General features: G+C 35.7%; 1 protein-coding gene across 1 annotated transcript in view; it reads left to right on the plus strand.

Annotated features, from left to right (window-relative positions):
- LOC138175987 (2-oxoadipate dehydrogenase complex component E1) overlaps positions 1 to 16,896 on the plus strand; it is a 68,610-nt gene that overhangs the window by 24,524 nt on the left and 27,190 nt on the right. Inside the window, exons 3-7 of the mRNA XM_069106653.1 lie at positions 385 to 596; positions 2,773 to 2,967; positions 6,377 to 6,646; positions 9,713 to 9,884; positions 11,370 to 11,568. Coding sequence (XP_068962754.1) covers positions 385 to 596; positions 2,773 to 2,967; positions 6,377 to 6,646; positions 9,713 to 9,884; positions 11,370 to 11,568 — 1,048 coding nt within the window. The remainder of the gene's footprint in view (positions 1 to 384; positions 597 to 2,772; positions 2,968 to 6,376; positions 6,647 to 9,712; positions 9,885 to 11,369; positions 11,569 to 16,896) is intronic.

Genomic DNA, 16,896 nt, shown 5'->3' on the forward strand with positions numbered 1-16,896 from the left:
CTTTAAAATTTTTGTGAATTCTATCACATTTTATTGGAGAACTTGAATTCTCCATTTGAAGTAATAACTGTAGAGCAGGAATATGGAAATTCTAAGCATTAGCAAATAGATGTTTGTTCTAGTACTGAAGAGATGTAGGCTTTCTTTTATCCTTATAACCCTGACCACTGTGTTTTCAGTTTCACAAAACTGGTATTTTAAAAATTCAATTCACTCCAGTAAACATATATTGCACCTGCTGTGTTTAAGGCACTGTGCTAAGCACTAGGATTACAAATAAGAACCTTTTATTAGTGTTTTAATGAAATCTGTCATGTTTTAGAAGTTTAAGAAAAGGTTACGTGAGCTGAAATCTGCCTTTATCACCTTTGATTTATGCTCTAGGATTACTGAACATGGGGAAGGAGGAAGCCTCCCTGGAAGAAGTGTTGGCTTACCTTAACCACATCTACTGTGGGCAGATTTCTATCGAAACAACCCAGCTGCCAAGTCAGGAGGAGAAAGAATGGTTTGCAAGTAGATTTGAGGAATTAAAAAAGGAGACATTTACTACAGAAGAGCGAAAACATCTATCCCGACTAATGTTGGAATCTCAGGTACAAAGTTGATGTAGAAATAGTAGTATGAGATATCTGTAAACATGTTAAAACAATGTGACTTATTTAATATAAAATATTTAAATTTATAAGTTAGTTGAAGAGAGGAAATTAAAATTCAATATTGATTTAACTCAGGTTCTTTCAGGGGTTTTTAAAGTGTGTGTATCTGTGTATATATGAATTGTGCATGCTTAGAAAGTGTATCATGGGAAGGAATAGAGGGAAAAGAAAAATATAATTTACTAGAAGAAGATATTTTCAATTTTAGAATTGTTTTTTTCTGTCATATCTACACTCTTCTTTCTTTTGTCTTATTGATGCTCTTTTAAAAATATTACTATCATTTCCCATAATTCCTCCACCTTCCAATAGAACTTGGCCTTGTAACAGAGAAGAAGTATAGTCGAGAAAGACACATTGACCAAAAATGTACACTTCATTCCACACCATAGTCCACTACATTTCTGTCAAGAGAGGAAAGCATGCTTCACCATCAGTCATATTCTGAATTTCAGTCTGGTTTCCCTTTAAATCACTGTGCATAGAGGTGCATATCCTTTTGCCATATTCCTTGTGAAATGTTGTTACTGTTAAGGATTTGAAGATGTTATGTACTTCCAAAGAAAGAGGCTATAAATAGAAGTATGTATAACATATATACATACATACGTGTATATATGTGTATGTGTATGTATACATTTGTGTTTAATTGTTACCTTCTCTAAGGTGGGGAGGGAGGGGTAAAATATAAAAACTGTACAGCAGAAAACAAAAGAAAACTTAGAAAAAGCACAGAAAAGTAGGGCAGCTTTGAAAACAATGTGTAGTATTTAGAATATAGTGGGAGTTTTTTTAAGGTGAACAGTATGAAATGGAAGTTCATAATTTGTATATTGGATCCTTTTTTATGGTCTGTGTATGTAGAAATATTCTCTTTTTGACTTCCTTTTTATATTTAAGTTCAAAAATTTTTAAAAAGAAATGTTGTTACTATTATTCCTTTTTAATTGTCACTCTAGAAGTATAGTCTATGACCGAGCTATGAACAAGAGAAAATGGGACTGAGCCAAGATACAAGACAATATTTTTGCTACTTTGTAGTTTTAGTATTTGTCTTCAGTACTTTGTACCTACTTCTCTGCATCCAGTCTCCCCTCTCTAATCCATCTTCCATGCAACTGCCTCATTGATGTTTTGATACTGATTTTTCTAAAGCACAGATCTAATTGTGTTACCTTTATGCTTAAGGAACTTCAGTGGATCCCAACTGCCTAGTGTTAAAATACAAATTCCCCTTATATTTGAGGCCCTTCACATTCTGATTCCAGCTTATTTTCCCAGGCTGATTACACATTACTCATCTTGAATTCTGTGCTGCATTCAAACCAGTTTGCTTGCTGTTCCCCATATATGACCTTACATCTCCTGTCTCTGTGCAAGAAGACCTTGTTTTTTCCTGATGTCAGGTCATCCCACTCACTCACTGTGTTTTGGGGGGGTATATAGTCTGTATTTCTTTATCTGTGAACATGTGAACAATAGAATGAGTTTCTTCAGGGCAAGGACTGTCTCACTTTTGTATTTATATCCCCAGTGCTTGGCATATAGAAGGCACTAAATAAATGTTTGTTAATTGGTTGGCAGGTATCTATTCCTAAATAACTAGGACAAGACACATAAGATATCTTCTTAGCCTCAGTTTTCTCACCTGTAAAATGAGGAAAATAACACTTTAATTATATAACTCATTGGAGTTGTGAGGGAAACATATTTTCTACCTTACAGTGACAAAAAAAAAGATATAAACTGGGAGGGCTAGGTGGCGCAGTGAGTAAAGTGCCGGCCTGGAGTCAGGAGGACCTGAGTTCAGTTCTGGCCTCAGACACTTAACACCCACACATACAAAAAACTAGCCACGTAACCTTGGGCAAGTTACTTAGCCCCAGTTGCCCTCCAAAAAGCAAAAAGGAAAAAAAAAAAGATATAAACTGCTGTTAGTTTTGACAGTTTGCAGTTTTAATTGAACAGTACATACATATAAGGAGCAGATGCTTTGGAAAGATGGAACATAAACGTGAGACATAGTTCTTGTTCTCAAGAAGTTCAATTTGTGAGCCTTTTAATTGTATAGATGCTGTAGTATTGCTAAAATAGCTGTTCTTCTGTTCTCCAGGAGTTTGACCATTTTTTGGCCACCAAATTTGCCACAGTAAAGCGATATGGCGGTGAAGGGGCAGAAAGTATGATGGGATTTTTCCATGAGTTATTAAAGATGGCAGCCTATAGTAGTGTGACAGATGTCATCATTGGGATGCCCCATCGAGGAAGGCTTAATTTATTGACTGGCCTTCTACAGTTCCCACCAGAGGTAAGACAGATACTCTTCCTGTCTTTGGCTAACATTGGCTAATCTGCCCTTCTTTTTCAGACTGAAATGACTGTACTTTGCTTTGAAAATCCAGGTAGACATATTTCAACTATTAAATAAAATTATACTCTGTTGAATAAGACTAGCTTCTATTCCTAGCATTCAGGCTGAGTTGCTAGATGTCTTCCAGCACATTTATTTTTCTTTAAGGGAATTTTTAAGCTTACTTTGTTTCTCACAAGGTTGTTAAGATTAAGTAGATGAATTATAGCTATATGGCATACTGTGCCTTCATTTGTAAATCGTATTCTTTATCATATAAATATATATAATCACATTAATCACACCTTTCAATACAGCCTAGAGCCTGAAGCTCTGTGTTTCTTAACCCCTTCTAATTTATCTGTTTTAGAATTCTCTCTGAAAACTTTAGGTTAAAGATTTAATAGCAAAGGACATCACAAAGGTTTTAGATTAATAAGGTTTCTTAGGTATTAAATTTCACTAGTATTCCATGCCATGTGATTGAAGGTAACTGACTGACAAGGGCCACTAGGTGGCACACCGTATAGAGCACCAGGCCTGGAGTCAGGAATACCAGAGATTCAAATATGGCTTCAGACACTTCCTAGCTATGTGACCCTAGGCAAGTCACTTAGCCCTGTTAACCTTCTTTCCTCATTTGTGAAATGAGTTGGAGAAGGAAATGGTAAAAAAACTACTCCAGTATTTTTGCCAGGAAATCCCAAATGGTGTCAAGAAGAATCAGACCAGACACAACTAAAAAACGACTGAACAACAAACATTTTTCTAACTTTTATTCATTTAGTTTTTTAAAAAATTCATGAAACTATGCAACAGACTAGAAATTATCATGAAAGCCTTATAACATTTTGGTCAAAGATTGTCTTTAGATACAAAGGATCTGGGTACATATTAGGGGGTTTTCTCTTTCTAATTCTAATTTCCTGTAGTTTCCACCTAGGAAACATAGGAAAACATAAACATATCCCTTCGTTTACGGAGACTGATTTGTGTACTGGCATTCACAGTTTTTCAGAGAAAAATGTTACTAGAAAGAGGAAAACAAAACTGAAGTGATGAGCAATTATTAGTCTCAAAGATACATTTAAATTCCCAGGGTTTCTCATAGTTCCGGTGATATGGATCCTTCTGCTGAAGGCCCTCTCCCACATCTTATTTCCCCTCACATAGTGATATATCTCTCTCTTCCTTTTCCTTCCTTTATTCTTTCCTTCTTCCTCGTCCAAATTCATGTTAATCTTCATGGCTCTATAGACCTCAGTTTGTCACAGCAAGTCCTCTGGTGTTTGGAGCCATCTCCAAAAAAGGTATAAAAAAATCTCAGTTTTTTGTCTTTCTCATCACAAGCACTTTTTTCACCTTTCCTGTTCTATCCTTTCCCATTTACCAACTAGACCCATCATCTTGCAGTTGCTTGAGGCTAGATATAATTGATGTCCCCCTCTTACTCTTGTGTGAAAAGTAGAAAAAGAGGCAAATATCCCAGCCCTTGCTAATTATCTCTGATTTAGAGTTCCTGGCCTGTGGGCCAAGGACTTCTACACTGTTAGTAAATAACATATTTACCCCAAGTATTGTCATTTTAATCTTTATTTAGCTCTAATAAAATATACATTATGAATGTCACTACAGCTGCTATCATGGGAGTCCCTGAATTGTTTTGATATTATAAATATTCAAGAGGTCCTCTCTGATGCAAATTGCCTGTTGTCTAATGGTTAAACTCTAGAGATTAGGATTGTGGCTCTGTTACTCAATTAGTTTGACATGGGGCAAGTACTTAAATACCTATGTGTCAGTTTTCCTAATTGTAAGAGGGTGATGATTAATCCCTTCTCTCAACTATCTTTAACACCACTTCCAAAATAATCTTTGTTTTGTACAGGTCCAGTCAAGTTATTTCCTTGCTCAGAAATTTTGAGTGACTGCTCATTATCTTCCAGATAATACAAACTTCTTTTTCTGTCATTCAAGTACCTTCATGATTGGTTCCTAATCTACCTTTCCAGCTTTTTAGTAAGATATTTCCTTTCATGAACTCTATTCTGTAGTCAAGCTAAACAACTCACTTTTTTCTAATTCATAACTTTAATATGAGAAAAATATTCTCTGCCTAAGTGGGGACTAATATCTGTTGAATTCCTATGCTTTTGAAAATCACTGAAGCATATTTCTTAAAATATGAATACTCTGTCAGCTCCTTCACTGCTGTCTTCAAAAATTCACAGATGTCCTCATCCTTAAAAAAAAACAAAAAACACCTTCACTTGATTCTGCTATCCTCTCATGCTATTGTCTCCTCCCTTTCATAACCAAACTCCCAGGAAAAGCTGACTATACCCTATTTGGTCTCCTCTCTTTGAGCCCATCGAAATCCAGCTCTTGACCTCATTACTGAACCAAAACTGACTTCCCAAGGTTACTGATTATTTCTTAATTGCCAAATCTCCTGGTCTTTTTTCTCAATCCTTTTCATTTTTAACCTCTGCAGCATTTGATACTGTTGACCCTCCTTCTTCCTAGATACTCTCTCCTCTTTGGGTTTTTGTGATATTGCTCTCTCCATATCATCATGGGGATGATATGATCCCTATATCATCAACTAATTAGACAATTCTAAATGAACGTTCCATTAGGCACCTGAAACTCCACATGTCCAAAAATAGAACTCATTATCTGTCACTGTAACTCTTCCCAATTTTACTAGTGGAAATTTTTCCTAGTGGTATTGAGATGGAACTGATAAAGCTCTGGGGCTGGAGCAGGAAGACCTGAGTTCAAATATGGCTGCAGACATATACTAACTGTGAATCAGAGAGCAATTCACTTAACCTCTGCTTGCCTTAGTTTCCTCAACTGTAAAATGGGGTCAGTCAACAATAGTACCTTCCTTCCAGGGTTGTTGTGAGGATCAAATGAAAGAATATATGTAAAGTACTTAGCACAGTGCCAGGCACATAGTAGGGCTACATAAATGCTTCTTCTCCGCCTTCCTTTCCCCATTTACTTTGTATTTCCCATGTATATATTTTATATTTGCTTTTCACAAGTCAAAGATATCTTGATATGTGCATTACTAATAGGCTTCTATTAAAATATATTGATTTTAAAGTTGCTTTTGAATGTCTACAAATTGTTCTCAGCACTGAACAGGTGAATTTGAGTGCCCATTTTAATGCCTACCTGCAATGACGCTTGTGTATGTAGTCTATACAAATAGTCCAAAGCTGCCAAAACTTTCTAAGTTGAATAAATTTTCTTGTCTTCAAAAAAATAGAGCTCCCTTGATTCTCTACTGTGACAAAGGTACAATTTTCTCTTTGTTGATTTCTTTGAACTACTATATTCTGTTTATTCTAACCAGCTGATGTTCCGTAAGATGCGTGGCTTAAGTGAATTCCCAGAGAGCATCTCTGCTACTGGAGATGTCCTTTCTCATTTGACCTCCTCTGTGGACCTTGATTTTGGGTCTCATCGACCTCTTCATGTTACAATGCTGCCCAACCCCTCACACCTCGAAGCTGTTAACCCTGTTGCTGTTGGTAAAACTCGTGGGAGACAGCAGTCACAGTTAGATGGAGACTACTCTACAGACAGCTCTGCTCAACCAGGAGACAAAGTCATGTGTCTGCAGGTATTTTAGCCCTTTATTTTGGGAGTGGGTGGGCAGAGATGGAAAGGGATAGGAAAGCAGAAGGTTATATTTAGTATGCTTGGAAGGTGATTGGTGACTGGTGTTCTTCTGGAAAGAAGACTTTCTGGTTATTTAAACCTATCAGCACCTAATTTAAAAACCAAACTTGCAAGAAGCTGGCCATAAGTCCCTGGAGGGAGCTTTCAGCTGGATTTTTCTCTTTACAAGCATTTGGAATTTGTGGGTGGTTGAGATAGCCATCTCTGCTCCTTTCAAGAAGCAGAGATTGTATCATTTCCCTGAAGGTTTTAGCCAACTAGGAATCTGCATGGTTTTCAGAAGTTTAAAGCCTTGTGGCAAAATGTTGGTTTGTTTATTTCTTTAAATAAGGCTAATGGCATCAAAGCAAATTCAATCAAATCATTATTATGTGCATTTTTGTCCTTTTCATATAATCCAAGCAGAAGATATCTATTAGATTCACTTTTTTAATTTAAGGGATATAGCTAGGTTTCATTTATTACAGGCTCTGTGGGACTTAATGATTAGAAATGAATTAAGGGGGGAATTAAGCCTTCTTGCTTATTTTGGTCAAGAGGGTTTAAAATCTAGAGTTGATTGCTTGAAAAACCAAATTCAAAGTTGAATCCTAATAGATCTTGGTTCCAGAGTGTATATTGTTAAATAATCTGCAGTTTTTAAACATTAAGGATATTTTGTTTTTTGTTTTTTATCCAGGTGAGTAGTAGATTGGGGTATTGGAAATTGAAGCAATCAGGTAAATTAACCAAATTATGTGGAAGCAAAATATTTAGACAATTACTTCTGGTATAGTGAATAGAGAATTGTCCTAGGAGTTAGCAATGTTGGAGTTAGTCCCATTTATAGATGAAAGAAGTGAGGCTCTTAGATTTAATTAACCTGCCCATAGTCATTATGTGAGTAAGAGGCAAGATTCAAGGTTGGCCTCTGAAGAATAGTGTCTCACAGTTATATAGTGCTTTAAGATTTGCATATATGTATATTACACCATGTATAAACATATATATGTAAAATATATAAATAAAATATTTAAACATATGTATATATGTAAAATCTCATATGACCCCTCACAAGAGGAAACTGAGGCTTAGCAAATGGCTAGTGTTTGCTGCCAACTTATCTCCTGTACCTCCTTTCTTTACAGAGTCTCTATCTCTACTATAACTACATTTCTTTATTTGTTTTAGCTGTATTATGTAATTCTTACTTCTTGTGAAGGCTTCTAACTGGAAATCTTTAGAATTACAACTAATTCTTCTGACACAGCTATTTTCTTTCTGCTCTTTGCTTATCTTCCTTCAAAAAAGCATGTTGTATATGTGTGATGGGGAATACAGGGGGAGACAAGCTTTAAAAAAATCTGTTGAACAGATAATACTTGCATGTTTTTATACCAAGAATCACAAGAGCATGACACAATGATGCAAGTTTGGAAACAGATGCTATATATTCTCCTAGCTGATGAAATGAATAATCACTTCTGTTATAAGTGTTTTTTATAAGTAGAGGGGAGTAACAATCTGATTCATCTTCCCCTTACTGAGCTCTCTTTTACTCTATTACACTGAAAGAAGAGTATCCATCTGTGAGGGAGAAAAACAGCTTCTTGTCCTGTGTGTCAGGTGATTAAGATGCTGGGTGACAGAGAAGGCATCTATAATTCAAAGGGGAGTGGCTGGTTACAGCAGTATTTTTGCAGTGTTATTTAGGGGTATCAGAGAGAGAAAAGGCTAGTTCTAGCCCTGACTGGAGGGGTAGGAGACGTTGGTGGTGGTGGAGGGGGGGGGTGTTTAGACCATTTTTAGGTGTGGCGTTGGCAGAGGAAGAGTGGGTGGTTCAGAGGGAAGTGAGGATTTGTTCAGAATTGGAGGCTTGAGAATGGACAGAGACCTAGGCCCTAGAAAGGCACCACATGGGCTCTTGGCTTTGGTTCTTTTGTGCCATTATGAATTGTGTAGTAGTGATTCATTAAGGTAAATGTGCTACTCTAACATTTTCATAATAGTTTACACTAGAATGGGAAGCAAGCAGTTCAGAGGATGTGATATTAGATAAGGTTCTTATGAAAGCTCATGTTTTAGTAGCAATTTGTAAATAGATTCACCTCCAAGTAGAAATGTGGAACTCACAGGTGATTCAACAGTTAATAAAAGGAGTTTCACTTAGTCATAGTCGTAAGGACAGATTTATTTCCTCTCAAGGTAAATCCAGCCTAACCTATGTTATTAAGAGTCAAGGAGGAATCCTCATAGATAGTGGTCCTATTACACCCCTCTGCTTAGTTCAGTTAGATCTTAGACAAGAGATATGGAGCCCCTTTTGGAAACTGCAGCTTGACCTAGGATTTGCTAAGAGTTTGCACTTCTATAGCATAAACTTTAAGAACTCAGGATCACTTCTATGCTACAGTGAGGTATTAGAGAAGGACTTCACTGAAGGGGGTGGGGTTAATCATTAAATACTTAATTGCTTTCTCATAGCTTCTTGTTTCTCTTATGAATCTTATTGCCACCACCCTCTCAACTACTTGCCCTCTCTATTACTTCTTCCACTGCCAAGTTCATGGTGCCAGCTGCAAGATGCAGGGAACACTAGATGTCATTTATTTGCATTTGGTGGGAAAGAGATGATGGAGGTAGAAGGCAAGGAAAAGGAGACTGTGGTTGTTTTTTTTTTTTTTAATACTCTCTAGCAAGTTCATTTTTGTCTTGCAAGCTGTCTTTATGAATACCTTGCTCAAGTGTTCTATGCCTCCTCTGACAGGGCCTACTGTGTCATTGTTGTTTTAAGCTCTGTAATATGTTTCACTGCCTGGGATACTTTGTATACATGGTGATACAGGGACAGAGGGAATGGATTTCTTGGGAGAAATGAAATTGTGAAGTACCTTTTGATCACAGCTTAATGGAAAATTTTATAATGAATACATTTTTTTTATATTATTGTTTAAAAAAAAACACCAAAAACCCTGTTATCTCCACCTTAATGCTTAAATGTATTATGTTCCTTTCCCCCATTATTTAGGTTCATGGTGATGCTTCTTTCTGTGGTCAAGGGATTGTTCCTGAAACGTTTACCCTCTCTAATCTCCCACATTTCAGAATTGGTGGAAGTATACATCTAATTGTTAATAACCAGCTGGGTTATACCACTCCAGCAGAAAGAGGAAGGTCCTCCTTGTATTGTAGTGACATTGGTAGGTACCACAGCTACACTAGGGGGTAACTAAGTTAGTCATGCTGTTTATGTAGGGGCTCTAATGCATGGGTGTGTGATCTCGTCAGTGTTTCTGCTCTCGTCAGAACAGCGTAGCTCCCATTCCATCTACACCTCCTCAGCTTGTGTGATTCTTGGCTCTGTTTCTCCCCCATTCCCCCATTGAGAATCTATCTCTCTTACATGTTGGAATCCTCCTTCTAGATCAGGAGTTCTTAACCCTTTTTATATCATGGACCCTTTTGGCAGTCTGGTGAAGCCTCTGGACCCCTTTTCAGAATAATGTTTTTAAATGCACAAAACAAAATAAAAAGATTACAAAGGAAACATATAATGCTAAAATGAAAATGTGACTTCTTTTCCATCCAAATTTATGAATCTTCCCCAAAAAGATCAACTCTCTAAGGGGTCTAGCCCATGTTAGGGACCTTTGCTCTCAATGTTTTAACATTTTGTGGATACCAGTATAACAGTCAGGCTATCCACCTGTTATCTCTATTATATATGTTAAATGACTGGTCCGTCTCCCTTTTTAATCACACACTTACTAAATAATAAGGTTTATATTATTCTTTGTGAGCAAGTTATTGTGATTTAACTTACTTATGCCCACCATGCATCTGTCTGTCCTTTTGGACATCTGTAATTTTAGTTCTTCAGAGAATATGGCCTTCCATTATTCATAGTCATAATATCACCACTGCATATTTGTGTTAAAAAGTTGTGGGTTGTGTGTGAGTGAATGTATCTGCATCTCTGTGTGTGCATCAGAGAGCAACTTGGGATCACTATAATTTCTGCACACTTCCTCTACCACAGGTTAGTGTGGTCCTTTCCTTCTATTCAATTTTGGGTCTACCTAACTGTCTGCAGTAGTCTGGATACCTCTAGAATATATTTTGTATAAATAAATAAATTCAAAGGTTTGTCCATGCTTGTCAGTTTGGGCAGTAGGTATTTCTTAGGTCTCTTCATCTCTCCTTTTGTATTTTTTTAAGACATGACCCAATGGCCAACAGAAGTACTATCAAATTGACACTTGGCTTGAAAACATTCTCAAATGTTTTTGAATGTATTATACAATTTTAGATTCTCAGATAATGGGAGAAAAGTATGGAGATTTTGAAGTTGCCATTCACTTGATGAATTGAAACATCTTGACAAACTTTGAAATATAATTAATCTGTGACTATACTGAGCTTCAGTCTTTCTCCTATTAACCTGTGAACTCCTTGAGAGAATAAATTGTCTTTTACCTTTTTCTGCATACCTAGTCCTTAGCACGTAGTAGGTAATTATAAAAATGTATATTGATTAGAGACTAAAAAAATATTTTTGGGGAGAAAATTTGGAACTCAAAATCTTGTAGAAATGAATGTTGAAAACTAAAATTAATTACTTATAGAATATTTCTTCCATGTTTGGTGCTACCTAGTTTGATTAATACTGCCATACTCTACTTCAGGTAAGATTGTTGGCTGTGCTGTCATCCATGTCAATGGAGATGACCCTGAGGAAGTGGTCCGTGCCACCCGCCTGGCTGTGGGATACCAGCGCCAGTTTCGCAAGGATGTAATCGTTGATTTGCTGTGCTACCGGCAGTGGGGTCACAATGAGTTGGATGAACCCTTCTTCACCAATCCCATGATGTATAAGATCATTAGGTAAAATGATTAGGAAGGTTTGTTTTAATATATACCATTGAAGTATGTCTAGCATTATTTGTATTCCTTATCTCTGTTGATTTTTCTATGACAATATTTTATCTCTATTTTATACATAGGAAAATAGATGTAGAGGGATGAGATGAAGAGACTTGCCTTATGCAACAAAGCTTGTACTAAGAATACAAACTTTCCAAAACATATTTATATTAAAGAGACACATAACTAGAGGTTAAACCAAATGTTTAACAACTGGCTCTCCAGGGGGGAAAACAGCTGCACACATGACACACTTTTACATTTAATCTTCATTATTAACATTTGTTTTATCACTTCTTAAGCCTAGCCAAGCAACAAAACAATAAATCATGCCCTGATATATTTGCCCATTCCTGAGATATAAATGCTCATGTTGAAAATTTAACATTCAGCTCTCTCATGAGCCTGTATGAGTTAGTTTCAGTACATCCCTGTTTATAAATGTAAAACCTCTTAGCTTCTTGGTGAAAAGGAAGGATTTAGATGATTATAGAATCAAGGTTCTAAGTGAATCTTAGAGATGATCTCATCCTTAACTATAATACTTTCTACAGTATTTCCAAAAGTATCTACCCAGTGTCTGCTTGAAGACTTATAACCAGAAAAATTTCACCTCCTCCTGAAACAATCCATTCTGAATGATTTTTGGACAACTCAGTTTGAGGAAGTAGGGTAGCTAGATTGTTTAGTGCTTATAGTGCTAGATTTGGAGTCAGGAAGACCCGTTTTGTTTAATTAGGTGAGGACCTTATTTATATAGCATGCTGGATTTCTTTTCCTGAGATTTGATTGGTTAGATTCTATGTTACTGTTTTATTAATTTCTACATTTAAATTTTTGTAAATATCTATCCCATTTATTTTTTTCCAGTTTCATTGGTATAACATTTCTAATAACTTTGTTTATTTCCTCTCCACTTATAATGTATTCCCTTTTGTCATTTTGATGTTGGTAATTTTTCAAAAATTCTTATCAGTTAATGAAGAATTGGGGGTTTTGATCTTTTAAAAATATTTTAAGTCATTTTAGTTGTCTTTTTCCAATTTAATTTCTCTCTTTTCATTTTTAAATTTTGACCTTTGTGCTTGTATGAAGATTAATTTTTTTATTTTTTAACTTTTAGAGATTCCTTGCTAATTTCATTAGTTTTATCTTTCTTTATCAATATACATGTTCAGAGATAGAAATTTTCCTTTAAGGGAGAGAGGGATTTTTAACTTTTTTTGTGTCATGGACCCCGCTGGCAGTCTGATGACATCTACAGACCTTTTCTCACAATAATGTTTTGTATCAATAAAATGAAATATGTAAGATTGTAAGGGGAACCAATTATGTTGAAATATAGTTATTGAAATAGTAACAAAGCAAGTTTGTGGACTCCTTATATCTATTCATTGACTTCTTAAGGTTCTGTGGACCCTAGGTTAAGAGCCCTGCTCTAAAGACTGCCATAGTTGGGTCCTACACATTTTGGTACATTGTCTCATTGTTATGAATCTCTTTAATGTATTTTTATGATATTTCTGTCTCCCATATTTATTTATTAGTTCCTTTTTTAAAACCTTAGCTCAGGGGTGGCTAGGTGGCACAGTGAATAGAGCACCAGCCCTGGAGTGAGGAGGACCTGTGTTCAAATCTGGCCTCAGACACTTAACACAAAAACTAGCCGTGTGACCTTGCAAGTCACTTAACCCCAATTGCCCTCCAAAAAAACCCAGAAAAAAACAAAACAAAACCTTAGCTCATAATTTATGAAAATTTGCTGTTAATGCTAAAAAAATGAGCATACTACTGAAGATTCCTATTCAATAATTGACAAAGGTCTAGTAGCTAACCTGGTTTTTCTAACATTTGGTTTAAATCCATAATTTTCTTTTTTTAAAACTTTTTTTTTGAGTGTAGATTTATATACATTTGAAAAGGGCATATTGAAGTAATCTAAAATCATTGTGTAATTGGTCTTTTTTAATTCAGTTAGTTTTTCTTTTAAATACTCAGATACTTTTTATATTTAGTAGATGCATATTTAGCAACTGTATTATTTCATTGAGTATGATGCTTTTAAGTATAATATAACTACCCTGTGTCTTTTTTATCAGCATCAGTTTTTACTCTTGTCCTTTATAAAGTCATGATTCCTATGCTTCCTTTTTTTGGATTCATTTTGAAACATTACATATTTGACTGTAGCCTGTAATTGGTAGTTTATATACATCTTTGTTGTAAGTGTGTTTCTTTGACTGCAGGAAATTGTTGGGTTTTATTTTCTAATCTACTGTTACTCTTCCATTTTATGGGTGTGTTCAGCCCACTAACATTCAAAGTTATCATTATATTTGTATTCCCGTCAGCAAATCTTGTTATTATCCTATTTTTTTAACTAAAATATATATATATACATATATATATATATTTTTTTTTAAAAAAAAAAAAAAACCCAACAGGAACACTATATATCTGAAGCTTGTTTTGCTTCCCTTGTCTTTTTATTTCCACACAAAACCCAAATCTAAATTTGTCATTTTTCCCCATGGGGAACTTTAACTATGACTTTTGAAATATGGAGTTGACAATAGATGATTGATGGGTCAGCCTGTGGGGATGATAATAATATTCTATCAGGAGATCTGGGACCAGACACTAAAGATTCTTCTGCCAGGACTAAATTTAGGACATCCCCAAAAGCCCTTATTATACTTGGACACTACCCTTTCTCACCTGGTCATTTTTAGCCACCAAAGTCTTTGTATCTAGATTTTAGGGACTGTTAGGATGAGTCCCCCTAAGGCAAGGACCAAGATTACCTGAAGGCTTGGGCTTTTATAACTGCAGAACCATGGAAGGGTAGGAGGTCATATTCTCCAGCAACTGTGGCTTGGAAATGGGGATCTACCAAACAGAGACTGTCCCACAAATCTTGGTGCCCCCTTAAGCTTTAATCGCTTTAAAATCTTAAAACTGCACTAAGAATTTTATGACATCATAAGTATAAAGAAATACTAGTTACTGCCAGCCCCACTCCAGTTTCTATTAAAATAGGTTATTAATAGAGAAACTCCTGAAGGAGCATCTTTAAGGAGAGATGAATGGAAGACCCTCTGTTCGAGTCTTAGTTTGTGATGGCTTCTCAGTATATTGTGGGCATGAATATTACAGGTTCTTAGAAATTAGTACTTGTATAAGTACTTAGACTAATTTCTTTGTCAGTTATTTTTGGTCTTATAGATGCTACATCTTCCTGCATATCTTATTGTGATTCTAAGCTACCGTGGAAGTTCTTGCTATATGATCATTTTGTGTTTTGAAGGTGTAAGTGAGTTTTGTTGGTTGTTTTCCTTCAGTAAGTTTCACCTTGCTTTCTTTTACCCTGCAAATGTGTTCATTATATTAGGAACTCATTTTTTTTCCCTTATACACAGAATTTCAGAGTTGTAAATGGACTTCAGTAAGCATCCAGTCCAACCCATACTGACAAAAGAATTCCCATTATTACATATAAGACAAGTGGTTTTTCTGGGTAAGGTTTCTTCTGTGAGCATTTCTCTTATCTCTGTTCTTTGTTGTTATTTTGTATGATACATTTTTCACTGTCTTGAGGTGATTCAGGGAAGTTGGACTTAGTTATTACCCCCTCTACCATCTTGCTGGAATTTGTCCTGATGGTTTTCTTAGAGAACTCTTCTACTTTTGTCACTTTTCCTTGTTTTCATCTTCCATGTGTATATTCTTAAATACCTGCTTTATCAATTAGTTCTGATTTTTACATCCCCACTTCTTTAAGCAGCTCATATTTGTCCCTCTTACTAGAATAGTTTCTACATGTTTCTTCAAAATTTCATTCCTCAATACTTCTTGAATAACACTTCCAAAGATATTAGGCCATTGGATCCTGCCTGTACTTTCCTCAAACCCTTTTAAATCAATCTTCTAAAAATGTAATGTGCATGATATACTATGAGCATCTTTCCTCTACTTCACTATTATGAACTATACAATGGAGTAGTCACTTGTCCCTAAGGTTTCTGGTTTTATTTCAGCTACCTTTGTAGTCAAAATAGCATGTCTGTTTGTGGTCTCCTACCTTTTTAAGGATGAAATTATCATTAATCAAGTCACAAATCTGTCAGTTGGTTTGCTTTTAGGAGACAGTAAAGAGAGACAGAGACAGTGAGAGAGAAGACAGAGTGGGAGAGACAAAGACAGAGAGAGAAAGAAAAAGAGAAAGGGAGGGAGGATATTTGGGAAGTCCAATATTATGCTTTTGTGCAAGGTGGTTTCTAGTATCCCCTTGCACAAAGGCATATGTAACATATTTCATTAGAATGTGCATTTTAGCAATTTTTTAAAGGTAAGCATTTATTAAATATTTAGTCATACTGATAGAGGCAGTGACTAGATGTGATTATTTCATTGCGTTAGGGAACTCCTGAGTGAGGAAACTCCACCTACCAATGCAAACCTGCATAGCAACTCTTTCTTCTCTGAGTGTTAGAGAGTTGCTCAGGATACTGAAAAATTAAATGATTTTCTTTGGGTCATGTAGCTAATATATGTGTCAGAGGCAGGATTTGAACTCAGCTATTCCTGGCTCTGAAATGATCTCTCTGTCTAACACTTGTTGATTTTACTTAACTATTCCATTGAGTAATAAGGGACACTTTTTATTCATCAAATTCATCAAAAAAGCTGAAGATGACCAAATCTTTACAAAATTTAGCAACAAGTTTATTATTTAAAGTTTGTCACTTTAAAAATGCAAAAATACCAAATGTCTTTGAGATGTTTGGGCATGCCTTTAAAAATTTCCAAAATAAACTCTCATCATAAACATACCTAGTCAACAAAACAAATCCTACCCCTTTGACCATGCCTAAAAGTGTTTATCTCTTTGTATTTTGAGTTCATTACTTCTCCGCCCGGAGGGAGGCACAAGTGGTACATGTAGTACACATGCTTATGCCCCTGCAACAATATTGCTTCTCTTTTTACTTCTTTTTTTTTAAGTTTTACATAAGTTTATTCATGGTCAGATGAAAAATTATCTTCACAGATAAACATAATCCATAGTGCCTTTTATTCCTTCTTTTTGCCAGCACTGACATTTGCCTTTGCAGTACCCCTGACCTTCATTCTGTTCTTGCGTTCCTTTCACTGCTTTCTTTTTTTTTAATTTATTAATTTGTTTGTTTCCTTTTAGTTTACAGGATTCAATTCCACAATTCCTTGAATTTCACATTTTGTCCTCCTCCCTCCCCTCCTCCCCCCCATCCCCCATGGCGGCTTATAGTC

The sequence above is a fragment of the Petaurus breviceps genome, unplaced genomic scaffold (genome assembly GCF_028583685.1).
Source record: "Petaurus breviceps papuanus isolate PSGF00001 unplaced genomic scaffold, PetGlider_PUasm1.0 80, whole genome shotgun sequence".
Taxonomy (NCBI): domain Eukaryota; kingdom Metazoa; phylum Chordata; class Mammalia; order Diprotodontia; family Petauridae; genus Petaurus; species Petaurus breviceps.